This window comes from Penicillium manginii (assembly GCF_028828005.1).
Source record: "Penicillium manginii strain IBT 31320 chromosome Unknown utg000002l:1.0-5564898.0:1.0-5567710.0, whole genome shotgun sequence".
NCBI classification, from domain to species: Eukaryota; Fungi; Ascomycota; class Eurotiomycetes; order Eurotiales; family Aspergillaceae; genus Penicillium; species Penicillium manginii.
This window is the reverse complement of record NW_026643103.1, coordinates 640,477-661,201: the sequence shown is the minus strand read 5'-3', so window position 1 is coordinate 661,201 and position 20,725 is coordinate 640,477. Positions and strand designations below refer to the sequence as shown.

Genomic DNA, 20,725 nt, shown 5'->3' with positions numbered 1-20,725 from the left:
AAGTGGATATTTGTTCCAGTGAATTTGAGGAATAACCGAGGAAAGTGGGCTGATTCCGGTCAAAGTCTAATATGTCAGGTCTGAATGGGCCTGTCGACTTTGAGGAAGCATACTAAGACATACTCTTTTAGATGGCCGATGTCTCCGCCACTACAACATTATTCACCCCCTTGACTTATCCTTCCAGCTTTCATTACACGCCATCATGAACGCAACAGATCTTGAAGGACAAGGGAAAGAGATCGCTTCCCATGAGTTTGAGAATGTGGATGCCATTGGGGCAATCTCATTCACTGACGAGGAAGAGAAAGCGCTGGTGAAGAAAATTGATCTCACCCTCCTGCCTACTATCTGGGTGATGTATTTACTGTCCTATCTGGATAGAACCAAGTGAGTCGGCCTTTTGAGCAAGAGATTATTTAATTTCCAAGACTGAATGTGAGAACTGTAATAGTATCGGGAACGCAAAGATCTCCGGGATGGAGGTAGATCTCAACTTGACATCCAATCAATACTCGATTGCCTTGGTTGTCTTCTTTGTTGGATATGTCGTTTTTGAAGTCCCGAGCAAGTATGGCATTCCATTCTAAAGATAATATTGAATATTGGTTGAATTTACTTATAACCTCTTCTCATCAGTCTCGCACTGAGCCGATCACGCCCCTCGATCTATCTACCGTCAATCATGATCCTCTGGGGAGCATTGACATGTGTCATGGCTGCTGTCAAAAGTTTCGCTCATTTGGTAGCCTTGAGAACGATTCTGGGTTGCATTGAAGCCGGATTTGCACCCGGGGTTATACTCCTCCTATCCTCATGGTACAAGCAAACTGAACAGTCAAAGAGGTTCGGGGTGTTTATTTCAGCTGCTGTTTTATCGGGCGCATTCGGAGGCCTCATTGCTGCCGGAATTGTTGAGGGACTCGAGGGTGCTCATGGAATTCGAGGTTGGCGATGGCTCTTCATCATTGAAGGTGTTATCACGATTGGCTTTGCTATATCTTCGATTTTCATTCTTCCAGATTTCCCGACAACGACTCAACGTCTCTCCGAACGTGAGAGACAAATAGCCGTGGCACGTCTAGCGAGTCAGGATTCTACAGCTACAACTCCAGACACTGAGCATCTAGGGAATTTTGATGCTTGCAAGGTGGCTTGTAAAGACCTTCGCACTTGGACATTTACCATTGGTTATATGGTTAGTTGATGTCCCTTATGCTCTATTCCGAGATCTTCCTTTGCTTTGTCCCTGAAAGATTCACATTATCCTTTTTTTGCTTTCGAGGATATTATTCCGTTTAGGTTGATATTTTCACCATTGATATTCCCGACTCGCTAACCTGACTACTATCTACAGGTTATTGTTGGCTCGAGTACGCTGACATACTTTTATCCCACCCTGGTAAAAGGGCTCTTTGGAAGTGTATCGACTAAAGAGATCAACTTATTGACCGTTCCAATCTATGGCGTGGCATTTGTTGCAACTGGAATTACCTCCTATTACGGTGATAAGATTTCCACATGGCGTGGTTTGATCATCGCTTGTTGGCTTGGATTTTCCTTGATTTGCTCAATCCTCGTATGTATCATACAGGATTTCTCGGCTAGATATGCTCTTCTGGTCTTAATGGCAGCCGGTCTGTGGTCTACGAATGGAGGAACCTTAGCGTATGCATCTTCCGCATTTGCTAGTATGCATCCCCAGGCCCGGGCAGTTGCCTTAGCTATGGTTAATGCCTTGGGTAATCTGGCACAGATATATGGATCGGTAAGAATTTGATCTCACTCAAAATTTTACCTGAACCATCCTTAGAACTAAAATCAACCTTACAGTACCTCTTTCCTGTGAGTGACAGTCCCGAATACATTATGGGATTTTCGGTCATTTCTGCCATGCTGACAGTAGGCGTGATTGTCTTTTTGTTCTTGCATGTATGGTTCCGTCGGCGTCTGCGGTCGGGGCTCATTTAGTGAGGACCTAGAGTCTAGCGCACAAGACAAATATCATGTGTGTACACTGTTATTTTGGATTATCTAGGAGAGCGCCAAGTAAATATTGCGATTGAGAGGATGAAACCAAGCCTCTACTGTTATGTGGCATCATAGACGAGATAAGGCATTAGTTCGAGGTTAATAGACAAAATCATGTATCAATTCACGTCCTTTTATCAATAGCTACGGGCTTGTCCTTTGTGTCCACTTCTTGCGAAAGAATAATCAAATTTTGTTTAGATATAGAAAAAAGCTAAGGAGAAAAGAAATGAAGTCGATCTTGGATTGGGCCCATTTATGAATAACCAAGTGTTAAACTCTTGAATCGTGTTGATTGGCTTAATATCAGGGATAGTGCCAATTATAAAGTAAAGGCCAACATTTGAATTTATATCATCATGGTAAGAAAGGCATTTTTGGAGTAAAAAAGCTCTAGCTCCTTTCGAAGTGACTTTTCAGGCCACCGGAGTCTCTGTTGACAAACGTCCAAAAGATTCAAAAGCGCGAGTCTTTCACGCTCATCGTGAAGGCAGATTGCCGCTATTTATAAATTAGCTATTAACTTGCATATAGTGTTTGGTCCTTGATACTTTACCTTTAAAAAGACAATGCATCGAGACCAGATTGGCGGCTATGTCATCTGCGTGAACAGACCTTGCAATTCCACATATGATACTCATAGCTGCAGCTAACATGTGCTTTGGCCGCCGATCGTTGACAATAGATCCTAAGGAAGGATGGTGCAAGATTACAAGCACGAGGGAGAGGTTCTGGATCTGCAAAGCGGCAGCATAAGATGCTGGGTTAACCCATATGGCGGGGAAGATGTCTTCCTCTGATGTCAATGGCAGAGGTTTATACTCTGACGGAAGAGCTTCACACCATTCCTTGAGCATCTGTAGAAGCTCATTTCCTCGATCAGAACGTCGCACAGAGACCTCTTGGCTCTCTTCTTGCGATATATAGTTGACACACTGGCCAAGCAAATACCATGCATATCTAGCTAACTCTGGAGCTGTTGACGAGGCAATTCTCCTTTCTGGCTTCCATATGTTGAGTGTCCGACGTCGCTCGAGTAGAGCGGCCCAAGTATCTTGTTGAAGCCAAGACCACCACAAGGCTGACTGAAGGCCTTTACATTCACCATCAATATCCTGGAACTGTTGAATCCAAAAAATCCCTTCGATGTGCCTTTTCCAATTAAGAATCGAACCATCAATCATTTCGTAGGTGCTGATTAAAACGGCAGCGGCAACTAGATCTAAGTTTTGAGTATGAGATGGATGATGTATGACCGATTTCAGGTAACGAAGGGACTCAGTGTGGTATTTCGCCGCTGAGCTTCGAATGGCTGTGCTGTCTCGATCCTTTTCAACGTCGGCGTTCTCACATGGGATGCAGCTAAAATCTTCCCTTTGCACCCCTCCCAGAGAAAGATGGCGCGCTGAAAGGGCCAGTAATGCTTTCATCAAGCCGACGTTTCTCAGAGCTAGGTAAGGGACTATTCGCGTGAAATGGATTTCTGGGTCATGAAAATCCAAAAGCTTGCTCACAACCTCCACAAAATGCCGAAAAAGATAAAGCTCCAACCCCAAGAGCGTAATTGGCCGCTGCAAAGTCCAGGAAGCCGCGTCGGTCGTGTCAGTCACAGAGAACAGCTCTTGGGATTCGAAGGTTTGATTATTCCCCGGCTCTTCCGACGAGGGCGCTTCGAACATGCCATGCCCCTGTCTTGAAACACAAGGAGATGTGCTTAGTGTACTGGGGGTAAGGAGTGCCGCATTATCCTCTGTGTTATGGGCGATCGCATATCCTGTCCTGAAGCTAGGATTTGGTTCTTGAATCGATTCGTGATCCCGAAGTGATTCCGGCAGGCCTTCAAAAGGAAAATGAGCATCTCCTAAGCTCTCTTCGCACACTCGATTTCCAGCTGGTTTTGGTGGGGATTTGGATGCAGGTAGTGGCATAGTAGGATCATGACTATAGATGCAAGATCGGTTCCCAGTTTTACAAGGGCCGCATTGAGGTCGAGTCTAAGGAGTTAGGAAATCACTATACCGAAATTTTTCACTAACATATTGAAGGGTTTATACCTCGTCGCACTTGATATGGCGGCGCTTGCAGATGACGCTGGAGTAGTGTAAGCAGATCGAAATATCTCAGCCCAAAGTACGAGGGAACACCGACCACCCAGTAGTAACACGCAGTCCACGTCCCCGAGATTTGCGCTTTGGTCGAGCTTTAGGCTCTTGTTTTACCATGACAAGCTGATGGGGGAACGGAGTACGGAGCTAATCCTTTGGGGGTATAGCATAATCAAGCCAAAATCCAACGACGGAGGTGAAGTAACCAGAGAGGAATTTGCAAGTAATTCAAGCCCACTGAATAGGGACCGACGTCTCGCATCGATGCATAATGCCTGCTGCCAACATGTCCCATAACCTGGCGGGGTAGTTCACTTCATTTTGATATGGATCGTGATTCGTGAACATCAAGCCTCGAAATGGTGGCAATTCATAGTGACATGGAAAAGACATTGGGAAATTCTCCCCGGCGTGGTGGGTCACTTTCATTGTCTCAAGTCGCCGAGAAGAACATTGTGGCGCTGATGCTCGCCAAGATGGCCCGTCCTGGGACTCGATGCGAGGAACTATCGGACTTCCTCGCCAATCACATATCGTACGCTTCCAGGTCGGTGGGACTCAGGTGGAAGCCGTTAAGCGAGGCCGGCGTCTTTCTTCGAATGCGTTTTGTAACCCCAAAAATGAAGATCAGATCAAGTCGGGCGAGAGCGAAGACACGTCGGTCCTTCATTCGGCTAGAGCTAAAGCGATTCGAGTTTATCGATCGCTGCTCGGTCATTTAGCAGGACGATAGTGCTGAGATAGATTTAAATTAGGGAACCCCCCCATTCTAATGTCACTAACATCCTTTGGAATCATTTATCTCACAGAAAAATCTGTCTTCCAATATGCCTCCAAGTACGTCGGGAATTGAAGCCGTCAATGGCAATAACAATGGCGGCGATACCACTGCACCAAATCAAGCCACCTCGAGTATATCACCAACATTCCTGAACACCCAACCAGGCTCCGATCACAATTGGAAGATTACACTGGAAAGAAAGGTCATCGCTATTACCGGTGCCAACAGGGGCATCGGCCTAGCGCTTGCAGAGGTTTGCTTAGCCAACGATGCGGCGAGCATTTTCAGCTTGGACATTTTCGAGCCGGGCGAGGAGTTCACTGCTATACAAAAGGCCAACCCAAAGAAATTGCACTACATCCACTGTGATGTCACTTCTGAGGACAGCGTGAACTCCGCAATCGACGCTGTTATCGCTCAGGGGGGTGCTATTCATGGCTTCATCGCGAATGCCGGCATGACGAAGCATCAACCAGCATTTGACTTCAGTCGCGCCCAGTTGGATCAACTGTTCAACCTCAACGTTTTTGGCGCTTATTTCTGCGCCACTACAGTTGCTCGTCGGTTCATTGATTTGGGGATCAAAGGATCTATTGTCTTTACTGCTTCCATGACATCTTATCGTCCAAACCGCGCAGCGCCTTCGGCTCCCTATGGTGCTACAAAGGCTGCTGTACGAAACATGACACATACTCTGGCCATGGAATGGGCCAAGCATGGTATCCGGGTGAACTCAATCTCGCCTGGTTTTATCAAGACCGCCATGACCTATTTTGTGGACCAGGCTCCTGACTGGGATTTGAAGATGCAATACTATGGCGGCATGCCCAGGTTGGCTGACCCCAAGGAACTTGGTGGAGCTTATGTCTACCTGCTCTCTGACGGCGCCTCGTATACTACAGGAATCGACATTCCGGTTGCTGGCATTGTGGGAGCCTGGTAGGAGATCTTAATCATCCAAGGAACGGTAGTATGATTTTGATGATAAAAATAATGCAACTGGAAAAGCCACAACCATTGAAGTCATCATTCAGGAATGTTTGGTCAATATATTGGAACATATAGAATAGGTACTTGTATTAGTTCAAAATCTTGGATATCATTAGCTTCCACGACGTCATCGAGTAGACAGAATTAAAAACACATACTCCTCAGTTGGGATTGCCGGAATTGCATTGGCTTGGTTTGTCTGTAGGTGTATCGGTAGAGATCATTCCTCCCAGCACTTTTTGAGTCGGGCTACTAGAAGGCCCTTTGAAGGGAATCCGCTGATTCTCAACATATGATCTAAAACATTGAGCAGTTCTTCACGCATCTCGGGCAGACGAACAAATTGGCCAACTTGGTGGGATCCATCAGTAAAGATAACCAACACTAAAATCAGGGAAATACTGACCTGCAAATAATGCCTGCACGTTGACAAACGCCATCGCCGGTTCATTTTCCTGGCAGGAATTTGCGATCCCGCAGACCATCTTAACGCTTTCGGTAAGTTGTTTTTCGCGCTGCATGTAGGTGCTCAGTCCCCCCCATCGTTGGTTGATTCAGCAACACGGCTGTTCTCGCGAGATGGTACATTTGCATCGCCCCTGCATGGTTCGTCGGGTGGATCCAGATAGGCGGGAATAAAGTATTTGACGTCGGGCTTGTGGCAACTGTGACTGGCTGGTATGAAACAGGGAGGATACGATACCAATCAGCGAGTGCGCTGAGAAGCCGGTCGCCTTGATCGATTCGGTCTCTTGGATCCTGATTTGGCAGAATTTTATCAGAGGCAGCATATTTAACGCACTTTCCGCACAGGTAGACAATCCGCGTCGCCAATTCATCCGAATTCAGGGTCTCAAGAGGCTTTCGAGCTCGCCAGAAGGTGATAGTCGGTCGTCCTGCTTGGAAAGCCGCCCAAATATCCTGTCGAAGCCAGGCCCACCAAACGGCCCGCCTCAAACCGTCAACAGACTCGCCATCATTGTCTTGAGACCGTTGAATCCAGAAAGAGCCCCTCAAATGCTGTTCCCATACGCCGCTGTTCGGGACGCTGTCGCAGTCGAACATTTCGTACGTGCTGATCATCGTAGCTGTTGCTAAAATCTCGTGCGAGTCAGCATAGGCGGGATACAGCAGTGTTTGTGAAAGATAGTGGAGCGTTTCGTAATAGTATTGCGTGGCCATGTGTGACGTAGTAGTCTCAGAGTCTGGCGATAAACCTGTTGCTGTTTGTAGTGTGGGAGCATTCTCATTTGGCTGGTATTGGTTGCTTGACGAACCCCCATCTTGTACATTTGAAGAAGAAAGTGACATATGCTTCGCACCAACTGCAAGGATTGATTTCAAGAGACCTTTGTTCCGTAGTGCGACGTGGGGAACGACGTTGGTAAGATGCCGAGCGGGATCAAATAGGTCTAGGATTGGCCCAACAACTTGGATGTAATACCGGAAGAATGAGAGGTCAATTTCCAATAGTTCTATCGCAGTTGCTGTATTCCAAATTATAGACAATGGATGATGACCGGGGGCAGATTCGCCAGTTCGGTCGTCGCAATTGTGCAAAAGTGTTTGTTGCTGCTGCTCTTCATAGTGATTTCTAGCCTGCTCAGGCCGAGAATCAACATCTTCTGGGGCTACTGATTGTTTGCGAGAGAGGGCAATCTCAAAAGACTTCCAACTCGGATCTCCATTCGAGGTATCATTCTGCCGTTGGATGTCGCTGATGGCATCCCGTGCTAGCAAATCATACCAATCAAAGGCGGAGGTGTTGAGCAGGGATAGCTGACTCGGCGATAGTGGCGATTCTGGGAATGTGGAGTCAAAGCTGGGCAGCCTCTGCCCGTGATGCTCATTCAGGTGGTTATGCCGCGTTGGTCCAATCGGGTCGCCTCGGTGCGGCGGCGCGACATCCTCGGCAGGGGTGGGACAAGTGGCCTGGGGGTGCGGTGCTATCCCAATGATGCCCTGTTGTGGGGAAGGACTTTGAAATTCCACCTGGGGGGCATGTATATTGTTGGCTCTGCCATCGCCAATGGAGGCTATGTCCTCAGACCTCGTGTTCTCCCGAGAGTCTGGGTGTGTCCTAGTGGGCTCTCCCTCGTTCTCGGCTCTGGCGGCATGTTGTTGATCAACGTCTTGAGTAATATTCTGGGCATAACGACAGATTCGATCAGACTTGGAGCATCGTAAGCATGTGGGTTTACCATCGTCGCATTTCACGCGTCTCTCTCTGCAAGTGAGGCTGTGATGTGCATGTGAGCTCTCGCTTAGGGGCCTTCGGATTTGACTGAGCAGACTATCAGCTTACCACCCTGTTCTGGTTCTCAATCCACGTGCCCGTGAGGGTCTGATACGTCGACGACGATGCCCCGATTCGCCAGCCTCCGTCGTTGACGTCTGCCGTGAGTTGCCGACGACATTCATGGGGGGGGCATTGCGGTGGATGGTGGATTCGTCTCGAGGGCGCTGCCCCCAATGTAATAATTTAAATAAAAGTCACCTTAGGCGGCACACGCGGATGCCTTATGCCTAAGGCATTTAAGTATGCCAACTAAGGTGACTATTAGGGGTTTGATAGTTAACTACAGCCCGCGTCTTGATTAGTCATTCTCAAAAACACAGTCAACAGGCTTCTTGATTAGATCACATCAAGATTTTCAGAAAAAAAAATTCATAATAAAATACTAGATATAACAGTCTTTTACAAAGCGAAATATGGAACTTTTCAGAAGTTGCCATAAGCACAGACGAAAATTGTATTGACTATTTAACTCGTGTCCCTGGGAGTCTTGACGTCACTAATGCTTCCAGTCTTTCACATTGAACACGCATATATTAATGGCATTTACATGACAAGCACTGGCTTTTTTGCCTTTGTCCAGAAAGTAGACCACCTCTAGAACCTCAAGCTGCATGCTAAAGCGTTTCATAAATCCCCACCTTCCTTTGAAACGGAGACAGCGTAACTCATGTCTTTACTATTCTCATGTCGCAAGAGCCAGCTGCTCCGCCACCGCCTGGTGTTATACCGTATCTCGAGAAACCATTAGGAGGCATTCACCTGTGGCTGATAGTGACACAGTCGCTTTGTACCCCTGTTGTCGCATGCTTCGTTATAACGAGGCTGTTTGTCAAACTGTTCAAGCAGCAGTGTTTTGTGCTAATGATTGTAAGCAGCTCCCCGGACTAGTTATCTGACGTTGCCGTATACTGAATTTGGTTTAGGGATGCGTTTAATATCTTGGGTACGAGGATTTTGCACATGGAGGTAATGTATTATTCAGTTCATCATATTGACTCTTATAATGTAGCTCTCTTCAAATTTTGGTACTTCTCGGAAAATATATCTGATTACAATTGATATTGAAATTTATCTCTCTTCAGCAGCATGTGGAGGTGGAGGATACCATCAATGGGATATTCGGAAGAATAATATGTTTCTTTTTTTTGAAGGCAGGTGAACCACCTATATACGCAAGAGCAGTATCATTTAACTAGATTCGTGCTACGACCTCTTGTATAATAAATGTTCTATACAGCCCGCTTAAATTGAGAGTCAAATTGTCGATTTTATTTACGCTCGCACGACTATTTTCACCATATCGGAGATTAGCTACGTTTATTTACTCACTCATTACGGCACTAGCGGCATACACTATCGCAGCATTGGTGGTAAAGGCCCGCATCTGCAACCCTATTAAAGCCTTTTGGCTTGGTACCGAAGCTACTAATGGGGCGTGTCTCGATGTCCTGAAGGTCTTCCTTGCTGAGACAACTTTCAGTGTAATTACTGACTTGATTATATTTGCTCTGCCAATGGTAGTGATTCCCGTGCTTCACCTGCCCCTTATGAATAAGCTTAGAGTTATTGCTCCTTTGGCAACAGGTGGTCTGGTGTGAATTGTGACGATTGTCCGGCTGGTATGGGTGATCTCATATCAAAACTCAGTTGATACAACATGGACAACCAAGCGGACGGATCTTTTCACCTGTGCGGAAATTACAGTTGGGATCATCTGTGCCTGTCTTCCAAGTGTGTACTTCTTTCTGAGCCAGCGCTTCTCTTTTCTCTCCCTGCGAGGCAGCTATGGTGGATCATGACTTCAAAAACCACAAATCTGTGTTCTAATTTTCTTCAACTTGGAATCTATACCAGGGGATGCCCTTAATATTGCCTCCGAATACTGCCACTTCTGGGGTGCTCATATTTTTGCTTCGCAACTGTACAGGGCAAGTAGTTGTGTTTCAAGATGGCCTTGTCATCCTAGGCTAATAATGTTGTTGAAAATTCATGCTAATCGGCTATTAGGCGACGCACCCCTAAAACGCCATGCCAAATGCGAAATTTCGCAACACAATATATTCACAGCCACAAGATGCGTTGACTTTGGTTCTAGTATGGTTCTAACTTTGATAGGTAGTATCATGCCCAGGTGATTCAAAAGTTGTAACAGGTCGGAGTGATTGTTGTTAAAATATTCAAGTTTAAATTTGGTGCCTTCACCATGTGGTCATTAAGCGAGGGGCTGGACAATAAGCGAAGCTGACATGAAGCGAGCAGGTGATTGAAAACTGCAATTGTACTAATCAAAGCTTGATTTTCCACGAACGGAGTTCATACATCCTCCCAAGATCCCTTCGCGAAGTAAAGTTATAATTTATCGATGTTGTTATGATTCGTCCATTTGTTGGTATGTTGGGTAGTGGCTCGCTTACTGACCAGCTCGCTTCGGGACCACATCAGCCGTTCGCTTCGATCACCATGGCTTCACAAATCAGATATCCATCTTCTACAGTATCAGGAGTTTACATTGAAAAATGAGTGTGGCAAGGTCAACATGTGAAAATTCACGGGTCTCACAATTCATTGCCGTCCTATACTTGTGAAGTCACTCGTCAACTCATCGTCGAGTACCTCAACCACATAAGTCAAGGTACCTCCTGGCAGATCTGGAGCTTACACCTGATTCCAAAATGGCGAGTCACAGTTCTATCGCAATTTCTTCCGATGCTAGGGATATGAAAGTGGATCACATGGCCAGCGTTACTCCCAGTCAGCGCTTCTTTCAATTTTTTCAACCTCAGCCACAGGCAGGACACCAGCATTGCAGCGACCATGTCCGGAGGGACCTCACCATTCGCTCGACGCAAGTCTGCCATGCTTCAACATCGACATTTTTATCGGTAGATGAGGCACTGCGCATAATCAGTGATCAGACTCTTTCACCCTTTGCCGTCAACACTCCAGTGACCACATCTATCATTGGCTCAGTTATTGCTGAGGACGTCTATGCTGAAACAATGGTGCCATCTTGCCACGTCAGCGCCGTCGATGGCTATGCGATTGCTTTGGAAGAAGGAAAATCTTCAAAGGGGACATTTCCAATAGTATTCGCTACTGGTACCGGCACCAGTAGTCTGGGACCTCTTCAACTAGGGACCGTTATGAGGACTACAATTGGTGCACGCCTTCCTCCTAATGCCAACGCCGTAATCAAGGAAGAAGACGCGACGGTCGAGGGAATGGAAAGAAAATACATCACAGCCACGACCGATAATATCGTTATCGGGAATAATATTCGCGATCCTGGTAGTTACATCGCTGGCGGGTCCCGAATCTTTGCCCGTGGCGATGCTCTCACACCTTTATCCGGGGCAGTCGGTTTGCTCGCTATGGCGGGTGTTCAAAACGTCAGAATATTTAAGAAGCCCCGAGTGGGCCTGCTCAGCATGAGCGACGGGGACGCGGAAAATATTTCTCGTTTGCAAAATGCCAATCGTTTGGGTGTGTTATCCAGTTTGATCTCACGGGGTTTTGAGATTGAGGACCTCGGGACCGTTCACGCGACGATGCATAGTGAGCTTAAACGTGCCATGCGTTTTGGGGTGGACTTGATATTACTCATTCATGGTGCATTCATAAACGAGTTAGATCTTTACGGTGTTATAGAGACTCTTGGCGGTTTCATCCACTTCGATCGCGTTCTCATGAAACCCAGCAGCCATATCACATTTGCGACAACACCTAGCTCCGACGAAAATGGCGTACCGCAGTTACCCTCTATACCTATCTTTTCGCTTCCCAGTGATCCAGCATCAGCACTAGTGGCTTTCAACTTATTTGTTCTACCTTCACTAAACAAAATGAGTGGTCTGAATGAGAGGTTGAGCACTGTCGGTGTTAGACCTCGGAAGAGATCAAAATTTGGTCTACCTCGAGTCGCCGTCGTTCTGACACATCACATTCCCCTCGATCCCAAGAGAACTGAGTACCACCTTGCCATCGTTACGGCCTCACTCTCAGATGCCAGGTTATATGCCACTGGCATAAGTACTGAAGCTAGAGGGGCGCAGGATACTGTGGGTAGTAGCAGGATGGAGGCTAATGCATTAATTGTACTTCGTGCAGGACGAGGAGTCTGTCTGAAAGGCGAAATTGTGGAAGCGCTGCTCATGGGCCCTTGTTCCGGCTCAGATACTCGACTTATTTGCTGAGGGGTCTACTATAATTTTGAGTACACGGGAATATCTCTTCCAGGACTGACGGATATTTGGTTTCCAGGTACCTCTGTGGTATATACCACAGATAGACTGCGACATATCCGCTCCAATGGATATGAGATCCAATACCATATCCGCAAATTGCAGATATCGGATATGGCTTCAATACTATATCCTCAATTTATCCGCACTAGCGTAACTCTCACTAATTTTGCTAAATCTAGTAATTTTTGTATACGGATCATATTTTGGTCACCTGATCGCCTAAATAGGGCTTAAAATAGTTTCTCTGTGTAAAACATAGAAACCAATTTTGAATATTGCTGTACTCCGTACCCCGGTCTTCTCTTCTCGTTTCCCCGCGCCCCCACTCCCTTCCCTTTTGCCCCATTCTCCCCAATTTCTCCGATTTCTCTCCGCACCTCCCCCGCAATATTCGTACTGGCTAACATGGCTCAACAGTGAGCTTCCAGAGCCTGCGACCCTTGCAAACGCCGGAAAGTTCGCTGTAATGGCCAGACCAAATGCCAGCAATGCACTCACCTTGGCCTCAAATGTACATATGCCCCTCACTCGGTCCAGCGTACGCGAAAGGACCGGCGACGAGGCAGTGTAATCACTGAGTGCCGAACATGGAACTCATCAGGGTCAATACCTTCTTCAATTCAATCACATCCCAGCCCGGAATTCTTTCTCGACCTCTTACCCAGCTACACCGAATGCGTTTAGCCCATTAGCCCAGTTGTGACAGAAGCTGAAGCCCGAGATATGATCTTGCATATTAACAAGAGTCACGGCGCAGCCTCCTTCACCTATATTTTCGCCGCTGTGACTCTGAACCTCAGTTGGAGCGGACTTGCGACCGGCAGTTCTTACGCAAAAGTTTGAGCAGATACGTTTGAAGTATCCCGAGATCAAAGAAATCGAGTTGCTACTCTGAGAGCGACCGTTACATAACTGCTACGAACTGATCTTGAATGTGCTCAAGGCCCAGGTGTCTCTGATGACGATCATGAAATACCTAGGTATAGTACGATCTTCCAAAACTCTCGATCTATCAACTTGAATCAAATGCCGAAGTCATGCAAAACTCTGGGACCTGCTGGCATAATCTTTTATTTATCGAAGAGATAAACACGACCTTCCAGCGGTCGCAAGAAATCTAGCGGCTCATCTTCATAATTCTTGATTATGGCCTTCGGTGGTGAATTCCCAAGTCGCTCCGCGATATCAATAGGTTTTGCTTCAGCAGTGAAGTTCAGCAAAACAAGAAGTTTCTGATCATCACCAGTCTTTTCGAAAACAAAGAGACACTCATCGGAGGGATCGGTATCACCGAAAACACCATGCGCGAATACCTTAGGCAAAGACTTTCTCACACGTAGCGCCTCCTTCCAAAAGGCCAAAACTGATTTTGAATCACCCTGCTGCTTCTCGACATTGAGAGTCGGGTATTCATCATGCACGCGCATCCAGGGTTTTGCAGACTCCGTGGTGAACCCAGCATTCGCTGTGCCATCCCACTGCATTGGAATGCGCGAATGGTCTCTGGCCAGGTGGGCCAGCGCTTCTTTGGCCTTTTTGACGGCGGCCGGGTCATTCTGTGTTGAATCTTGGATGAACTTGTAGTAGTTTATACTATTAACATCCTTGTAATCTTCAATGTCCCACTCGAGCGGGAAATTAACCATGCCAATTTCCTGTCCTTGGTAGATGTAAACCGTCCCGGAGAGTGTCGTGACCAGGATAGCCAGCATCTTTGCACTGAGTGCCCAGTTTTCTGGCGTTTCCTCGTTTCCCCATCGTGAAATCGATCGAGCTTGGTCGTGATTTTCAAGAAACGATGTGCTCCAGCCATCGGTGGGCACAAGTTCCTGGGTTTGTGCGATTCTCTTGCGAAGCTCGGGGAGGGTCCAGTTGCGTGGTTTTGTGTTGAACGTTGGATCACCGGTCCCGACTTCAACCACATCGAATTGAAAGACCATACTGAGCTTTTTCTCCTTGGCTGAGACGTAGCTGAGTACCTCGGCAATTTCCGGGGTATGAGGGAGCTCGCCGACTGTCATTGCGTCGTATTTAGCTAATATTTGGCCCAAATCGAGCAGGAATTCATGGATTCGGGGCCCGTTGCAAAATAGGGAATGTGCCGGCTGCCATTCAAGGCGCTCGTCAATAACAGGAGCATCGACGAATGACATTTTCGAATACATGTTCACTGTGTCGACGCGGAATCCATCGATTCCCTTTTCCAGCCAGAAAGTAACGGCCGAGTCGTAGATTGCCTTTCGTGTTTCCGGATTTTCCCAGTTCAGATCAGGCTGCTGCGCGGCAAACAGATGGAGGTAATACTCCTGCGTTTGATCGTCGAATGCCCAAGCGCTACCGCCAAAATAACTGCGCCAATTGTTGGGAGGACGACGGGTTCGATCGGCGTCATATTTTGCTGGGCGCCAGATGTACCAGTCTCGCTTGGGGCTCGACTTGGAGGATCTTGATTCTTTAAACCATGCATGGAGATAGGAAGTATGGTTTATCACTAGGTCGAGTAGAATTCGTAGACCGCGCTCGTGGCATGCTGCGATGATAGCTTCGACGTCGGCGACAGTGCCGTAAGGTGCATAGACCTCTTCGTAATTTGAAATGTCGTAGCCCATGTCGTACTGAGGACTGTCGTACATTGGGCATATCCAGATTGAGTCAACGCCTAGGGACTTGATATAGTCCAGCTTACTCAGAATGCCTGGCAGGTCGCCGATTCCATCGCCGTTTGTGTCTTTAAAGCTGGCAGGATATATCTGATAGATTGAAGCATTCTTCCACCATGGAGATGACATGTTGAAGATTAAGATAGGATTCAAGCGGAGAACTTTGGAAAGTTGGTAAAAGTTGGTAAGGTTAGAATCGAATCAACCCTTAGACAGTTCGAGTCGAACTAAATAAATGAGTGGTTTGAATGCAAAAATTTGACGAAATTGAAAGAAACTGCCCTTGATTCTTTTATCTTGCTACATTTCTCCACTGATGTCGGACAAGGGAGTATAATTGGTCTATTATTGGTCCGAGATCATTACCCCGCTGGCAAGCACGCCAGCCTGGCACACCCGACTCGTGCATTTAATTGGTCTTATCTCGGACCGATTAACTCTTTGACCTGCCTCAATGTGGTGCTGTTCCGGATTTCGTGAAAACAATTTGGCTGCCAGTGGCTGATACACAATGCCAATTTTAGGCTCATGCACAAGATTTCCTTTGATCACCCCTGCTATCTAGATCAACCCCAAACTTTCTTACCCCGCGATATGGCTCCATCCGCGTCACGCCAGCCGGAGAGAAATTTCGGTACGACAAATGGTTGGCTATCCTGAGGAGGTTGAGCTTGTCAGGTCTTGCGACAAGTCTTATATAAAGGCCATTTTGGTACTATACAAAAGGATACCGAAGAAATATTAAGTTTCGTCCAGAATATTCAAGATATTTTATACTATCACTTCAAGTTCCAAGGTTAACCACGATGTCTCGTCTAAGTTCCGGCGACGATCCCAAGCATCATGGCAGAAACGAAATTCCCCATCCCGATGTCATTCCAGAGGCAAAACGAGCAACTAAAGCCGAACATAATATGAGTCTGCCTCAGACTTTGAAGATGTACCCTCACGCTGTGGGGTGGTCAGTTCTTTTCTCCACCTACTTGGTCATGGAAGGATATGACAATGCACTCTAGCTACGCTGTTTGCATATTGTCCATTCCAATCTACCTTTGGTGTCAACCAGCCGGACGGAAGCTATCAAACAACCTCAGCGTGGCAATCTGGATTTATGAACGGGTGCCTTGTTGGTCGGATTTTGGACTTGCTTGCTACTGGTATGATCGTCGAGCGCTTTAGCTATCGCAAGAGCATCATTGCTGCCATGGTGGCATGTATTGCTTTCGTCTTTATCATCTTCTTTGCGAAAAACCTTTCAGTCCTTTTGGTGAAAGAGATCTTAATTGGCATATCATGGGGTGCTTTCCAAACCACGGCTACTTCTATGCTTCGGAGGTCTGCCCTGTTGTATTAAAACCATATTTGACGACTTATGTCAATCTGTGATGGGTGATGCGTCAATTGATTGCAGCGGCAAGACACAATTTTCAAAAATCATGCTTCCCGGTGCTGACTTTCTCATGGGTTGCTCAAAGGCATGCAAGGCCGATCTAACTAATGGGGGTATAAGATTCCATTTGCCATCCAATGGTTTTGGCCAGTCCCGATCATTATCGGCGTAGCTCTAGCCCCCGAGTCGCCATGGTGGCTGATGCGAAAAGAACGCCCCGAGGAGGCACGCAAGGCCCTCCTGCGTTTGATTGTCGCCAATAAAACCCCAACTGCAACATTGACGATACGATACAATAATGCCACTTGAAACTAAAATCAGCGCTGGTACATCTTACGCGGAGTTGATCTTCGACGTACGGAGATAGTTTGTTTGACATGGGCCACTCAGGCATTGTGCGGGAGTTCCTTGATGGAGATTCGACATACTTCTTCCAACAAGCGAATCTCGCGACTAGCAATGCCTTCACAATGACTATGGTCCAGTATATGATAGGTGTCATTGGAACTATTCTGTCATGGCCAATGATGAGTAAATTTGGCTGAAGAACTCTCCACATCAGTGGTCTGGGTTCAATGGGAGCTGTTCTATTCATAATCGGCTGCCCGGGAATCATTTCGAAAAAGTCCAAGCCCGCCCAGTGGGGAGTTGATGTTTTTTTGCTTATTTTTTTTTTGCTTTTTTACACGCTTGTTTATGATTTGACCGTCGGGTCTATTTGTTACTCACTGGTTGCCCAGCTTAGTTCGACGCGTCTGCGCTCGAAAACCATCGTTCTGGCGGGAAATTGTTTTACGATCAGCGCTTTGGTTACAAACACGCTGGTTCCAAGAATGTTGAACCCCTCTGCGTGGAATTGGGGTGCGAAGATAGGCTATTTTTGGGCAGGGCCATGTCTTCTTTGTTTCATATGGGTATTTTCTTGTTTGCCGGAACCCAAGGATCGTAGTTATACCGCGTTGAATGTGTTGTTTGAGCAGGGGGTTTCGGCTCGGAAATTCAGCTCGACGTTCGTTGATCCGTTTAGTGGGAGAAATGGCGGGAGTCTAGAAGATAAGGGGGCAGTGGATACGGTTGTCGTGAAGATTGAACGCATTTAAGTTCGAGCTCAAGTTGTATCATAGAGGGACCTGGGCAAGCATCCACCCAAGAGTCATTACCTAGGTAACTCGAACCTTGGAACTTGAAACTTGGACCTGCCTAATGGTAGTAGTTAAATAGTCAGTTAGTTATAAGTGCCAGTATCTACGATTTCCAATGTTTCAAACAGCTAACTACCCTAGTGGGCAATCTCGGGAGCGGGTCGGCCAGTATCTGCAATAAAAGGAAACTCCGAAATCTTTAATTCAAGGGGTTGTTGACTAAACTAGTAACAGCAAGAACCATTTGATTACTGAAGGAAACAGATTTGTTGTGCTGGTATACGAGCCAAGATGCGACCGGGGGTTGCAATCAGATAAGGCCAAACACGCCGAGAGATTCGCAGAGGTCCACTATTTGATTCCCATTACCCTTCCCTCCAATGAGCGATCTTAAGGCTGCATAAATTTGGAAGCTCCTAAAAGTGTGACCTAACTATATGGTCGATACGGTGAGTGGAGGTTGCGGGTAATGGGAAGCCCATCGGAAAGGGGTAAAAACTGGAGAACGACCGCAAGTATACTCCGTACCTAGGTACAAAATAAGTATAGTTATAGGGCTGATTCATCCCTCGTGGCACTCCATACCATGTTGGCCACCAGGATTAGAAATGGCCGCCCTGAACAAAATGGCTTTTTGGATCGGGAAGATCGGACGGAGAATTCCCCACGTTTCTACTTTATGCCATGCCGGCGTTGTTTGCGGCGCAGACCCGAATGTTCCGAGGCTCGTTGTTCGTTGCTCGTTTCGCCCCACTACCAACAACTTCTTTTTCAGGATTAGCGCAATGGAAACTTCCTTGGCCGGCGCCTTCAACCGCCACTTTTACTGGTTCTTTATTACTGTTGGCAGAGAGGTCTAGTGGAATCGTCAAATTCTGACGCCCCTCTGACGGCCGTTAGCTATAAGGCCCAGAAATTGGTTCCAGTTCTCGAGCTGTTCATTTTATTCGCCTGTTTGGGAAGTTGATCGTAGACCTCCGGAGACGCTAGTAATCGCTTATAAATTTTTAATTTGTTTCCTCAGCGTAGTGAAGCCGCTATAAATGTAGGACCTGGACTTGACAGTGTCACTCGTGATAATCATTCACCACACATTATTCCCTTGATGGATCATGTCGATCGCCACTTCCCCGGCGTCCGCCACTGGCACATCTGGCCCGCCTCAGGTGCGGACTGAGCAAGAGCAGACAGCTACATTCACAGAGCCCGATATGGAGAAACTGGGTAGAGAGAGACCACAGATATTTGCTAGTCTTATCTCGGAGATATGTTTCATTTTCTCGATCGTTATGAGTCAAATCCTGGCTGTAAGTAACACCACGGGCAATTATATCTAGACAAAACCGAAACTCACTCAGCTATAGGAGTTCTTCATCACCGGATCGAATGTCTTGACCCCTATTCTCGTAAGAGACTTGAATATTCCAACAGCATCGACAATTTGGCCCACCACGGCTCTCTCGCTCGTCATTTGTGCTACTCTTTTGATATGGGGCCGTTTAACCGACATGTACGGAGGTTATCTAGTTTTCAACGCCGGGGCCATCTGGCTCTGCATTTCCTCAATCATTGCCGGTTTCTCACAGTCATGGCTGATGTTGATCTTCTTCCGCGCCTGCCAAGGATTGGCACTAGGCGCTCTGCTGCCCTCCGGCATGATGATTCTCGGTAGCACATACAGACCGGGTCCTCGAAAAAATCTCGTCTTTGCTCTATATGGCGCCTGCGCTGCTCTGGGTTTCTTTGTCGGATTTTTTGTTTCTGGTCTTGCTGGTCAGTACCTCAGCTGGAGATGGTATTTCTTTATTGGAGCTATTCTTTCCGCAATTATGGGTGTCGCCGCTATCTTCTCGATTCCTAAGGATTATGCTGAAAAGAGGGAGCTCGGGATTCGAATGGACTGGGCCGGTCTTGTTTTATCCATAGTCGGGTCGACATTTCTGGTTTTCTCAATTGCAGAGAGCTCATATGCGCCCAATGGATGGCGAACACCATATATTCCAGTGTTCTTCTGCTTGGGGGTCATCACTTTGGCGGTGTTCGCTTATGTTGAAGGCTGGGTAGTGCACAACCCATTGCTGCCCGGAGATGTGTTCCGCGTGAAACATCTGAAAGCGCTTCTTTTCTCTCTGCTTTGTCTTTACGGCAGCTTGGGAATCTTCCTTCTTTATGGTGTTTTATAGTGAGTCTTCCTCCCCTTCATGACATCCCCACCATGGATGATAAGCTCTAACCAGAAATTAGCATGTCCGAATTCATGGGTGCAAGCCCATTGCAGATCGTCGCCTGGACCGTGCCAATGGCAGTCGGTGGTCTGTTTCTTTCAGTGACAGGCGGCTTTATTCTTCACAAAGTATCTGGGACAATTTTGATGATAATTTCATGTCTCGGATACGTGGGATCAGGCCTGTTGTTCGCAGTCGTGCCTGCCGGTGGCAACTACTGGGCCTACGTATTTCCTGCCATGATCTGTGGTACGATCGCCATCGATATTTCGTTCAATATTGCAAATATCTTTATCACGACGACAATGCCCAAGTCGCGACAGGGCATTGCGGGGGCACTCCCTTACTGTACAATGCACATGGGAATCGCGGTTATGCTTGGCTTCTCTGACATTGTGGAAACCCAAACCAAACACTTTGGAGAGCGTGAGAGCTACAAGGCGGTTTTCTGGTTCCAGACAGGACTAGCTATCCTTGGGCTACTTATTGCAGTCTTCTTTGTCAGGATCAAAAACGCAGAGAGCGAATTGACTGCTGATGAAAAGCAACAACAGAACGGAGAACAATGCGAGACGGTGAATAAGGGGGAAGTTTAGATTCAACCAGCGAATGCATATACAAAAACTTGCTATAGAGCATTGCGCTGCGTTTTTAATGATGACATGACCACTTTTACTTCGAAGATTATACAAAGACCACTTGCAAGTACGCAGAGAAACTAGTTAATACTTGACCATAGAAATATGGGTGCCCCAGGGCTTCCGCTTCAAGTTCCCAACAAGTGTCTTTGTTGAAATATTTTCGCAAGTATAAGATTCTGATTCTAATTTGATAATTTACATACTCTCATTTTCAAAG

At 46.9% G+C, this 20,725-nt stretch overlaps 10 protein-coding genes across 10 annotated transcripts; 5 read left to right on the top strand and 5 right to left on the bottom strand.

Moving 5' to 3' along the window:
* Window positions 1-205: 205 nt before the first annotated feature.
* N7533_001535 (major facilitator superfamily domain-containing protein) lies at window positions 206-1,971 on the top strand (the record flags this gene model as incomplete). Its single annotated transcript, XM_057098185.1, has 5 exons — window positions 206-390; window positions 455-571; window positions 640-1,198; window positions 1,358-1,768; window positions 1,834-1,971. The coding sequence occupies 5 exons, from the start codon at window positions 206-208 to the stop codon at window positions 1,969-1,971; spliced, it is 1,410 nt and encodes a 469-aa protein (XP_056963321.1).
* A 572-nt stretch (window positions 1,972-2,543) lies between these two features.
* On the bottom strand, window positions 2,544-3,959 carry N7533_001534 (uncharacterized protein; the record flags this gene model as incomplete). Its single annotated transcript, XM_057098184.1, has 1 exon — window positions 2,544-3,959. The coding sequence occupies one exon, from the start codon at window positions 3,957-3,959 to the stop codon at window positions 2,544-2,546; it is 1,416 nt and encodes a 471-aa protein (XP_056963320.1).
* Window positions 3,960-4,662: 703 nt separating this feature from the next.
* Window positions 4,663-4,854, bottom strand: N7533_001533 (uncharacterized protein; the record flags this gene model as incomplete). The annotated part of the gene is made up of 1 exon (XM_057098183.1): window positions 4,663-4,854. The coding sequence occupies one exon, from the start codon at window positions 4,852-4,854 to the stop codon at window positions 4,663-4,665; it is 192 nt and encodes a 63-aa protein (XP_056963319.1).
* A 109-nt stretch (window positions 4,855-4,963) lies between these two features.
* Window positions 4,964-5,860, top strand: N7533_001532 (short-chain dehydrogenase; the record flags this gene model as incomplete). The annotated part of the gene is made up of 1 exon (XM_057098182.1): window positions 4,964-5,860. The coding sequence occupies one exon, from the start codon at window positions 4,964-4,966 to the stop codon at window positions 5,858-5,860; it is 897 nt and encodes a 298-aa protein (XP_056963318.1).
* A 267-nt stretch (window positions 5,861-6,127) lies between these two features.
* N7533_001531 (uncharacterized protein) lies at window positions 6,128-6,392 on the bottom strand (the record flags this gene model as incomplete). Its single annotated transcript, XM_057098181.1, has 2 exons — window positions 6,128-6,258; window positions 6,314-6,392. 2 exons carry the CDS (start codon window positions 6,390-6,392, stop codon window positions 6,128-6,130), a joined length of 210 nt encoding a protein of 69 aa, XP_056963317.1.
* A 1-nt stretch (window position 6,393) lies between these two features.
* On the bottom strand, window positions 6,394-8,328 carry N7533_001530 (Zn(II)2Cys6 transcription factor; the record flags this gene model as incomplete). Its single annotated transcript, XM_057098180.1, has 2 exons — window positions 6,394-8,179; window positions 8,213-8,328. The coding sequence occupies 2 exons, from the start codon at window positions 8,326-8,328 to the stop codon at window positions 6,394-6,396; spliced, it is 1,902 nt and encodes a 633-aa protein (XP_056963316.1).
* Window positions 8,329-10,878: 2,550 nt separating this feature from the next.
* N7533_001529 (molybdopterin molybdotransferase MoeA) lies at window positions 10,879-12,399 on the top strand (the record flags this gene model as incomplete). Its single annotated transcript, XM_057098179.1, has 1 exon — window positions 10,879-12,399. One exon carries the CDS (start codon window positions 10,879-10,881, stop codon window positions 12,397-12,399), a length of 1,521 nt encoding a protein of 506 aa, XP_056963315.1.
* A 1,121-nt stretch (window positions 12,400-13,520) lies between these two features.
* N7533_001528 (alpha-glucosidase) lies at window positions 13,521-15,239 on the bottom strand (the record flags this gene model as incomplete). The annotated part of the gene is made up of 1 exon (XM_057098178.1): window positions 13,521-15,239. One exon carries the CDS (start codon window positions 15,237-15,239, stop codon window positions 13,521-13,523), a length of 1,719 nt encoding a protein of 572 aa, XP_056963314.1.
* A 677-nt stretch (window positions 15,240-15,916) lies between these two features.
* N7533_001527 (General alpha-glucoside permease) lies at window positions 15,917-16,464 on the top strand (the record flags this gene model as incomplete). The annotated part of the gene is made up of 2 exons (XM_057098177.1): window positions 15,917-16,028; window positions 16,127-16,464. The coding sequence occupies 2 exons, from the start codon at window positions 15,917-15,919 to the stop codon at window positions 16,462-16,464; spliced, it is 450 nt and encodes a 149-aa protein (XP_056963313.1).
* Window positions 16,465-18,754: 2,290 nt separating this feature from the next.
* Window positions 18,755-20,463, top strand: N7533_001526 (putative MFS multidrug transporter; the record flags this gene model as incomplete). Its single annotated transcript, XM_057098176.1, has 3 exons — window positions 18,755-18,949; window positions 19,007-19,824; window positions 19,887-20,463. The coding sequence occupies 3 exons, from the start codon at window positions 18,755-18,757 to the stop codon at window positions 20,461-20,463; spliced, it is 1,590 nt and encodes a 529-aa protein (XP_056963312.1).
* Between the last annotated feature and the right edge of the window lie 262 nt (window positions 20,464-20,725).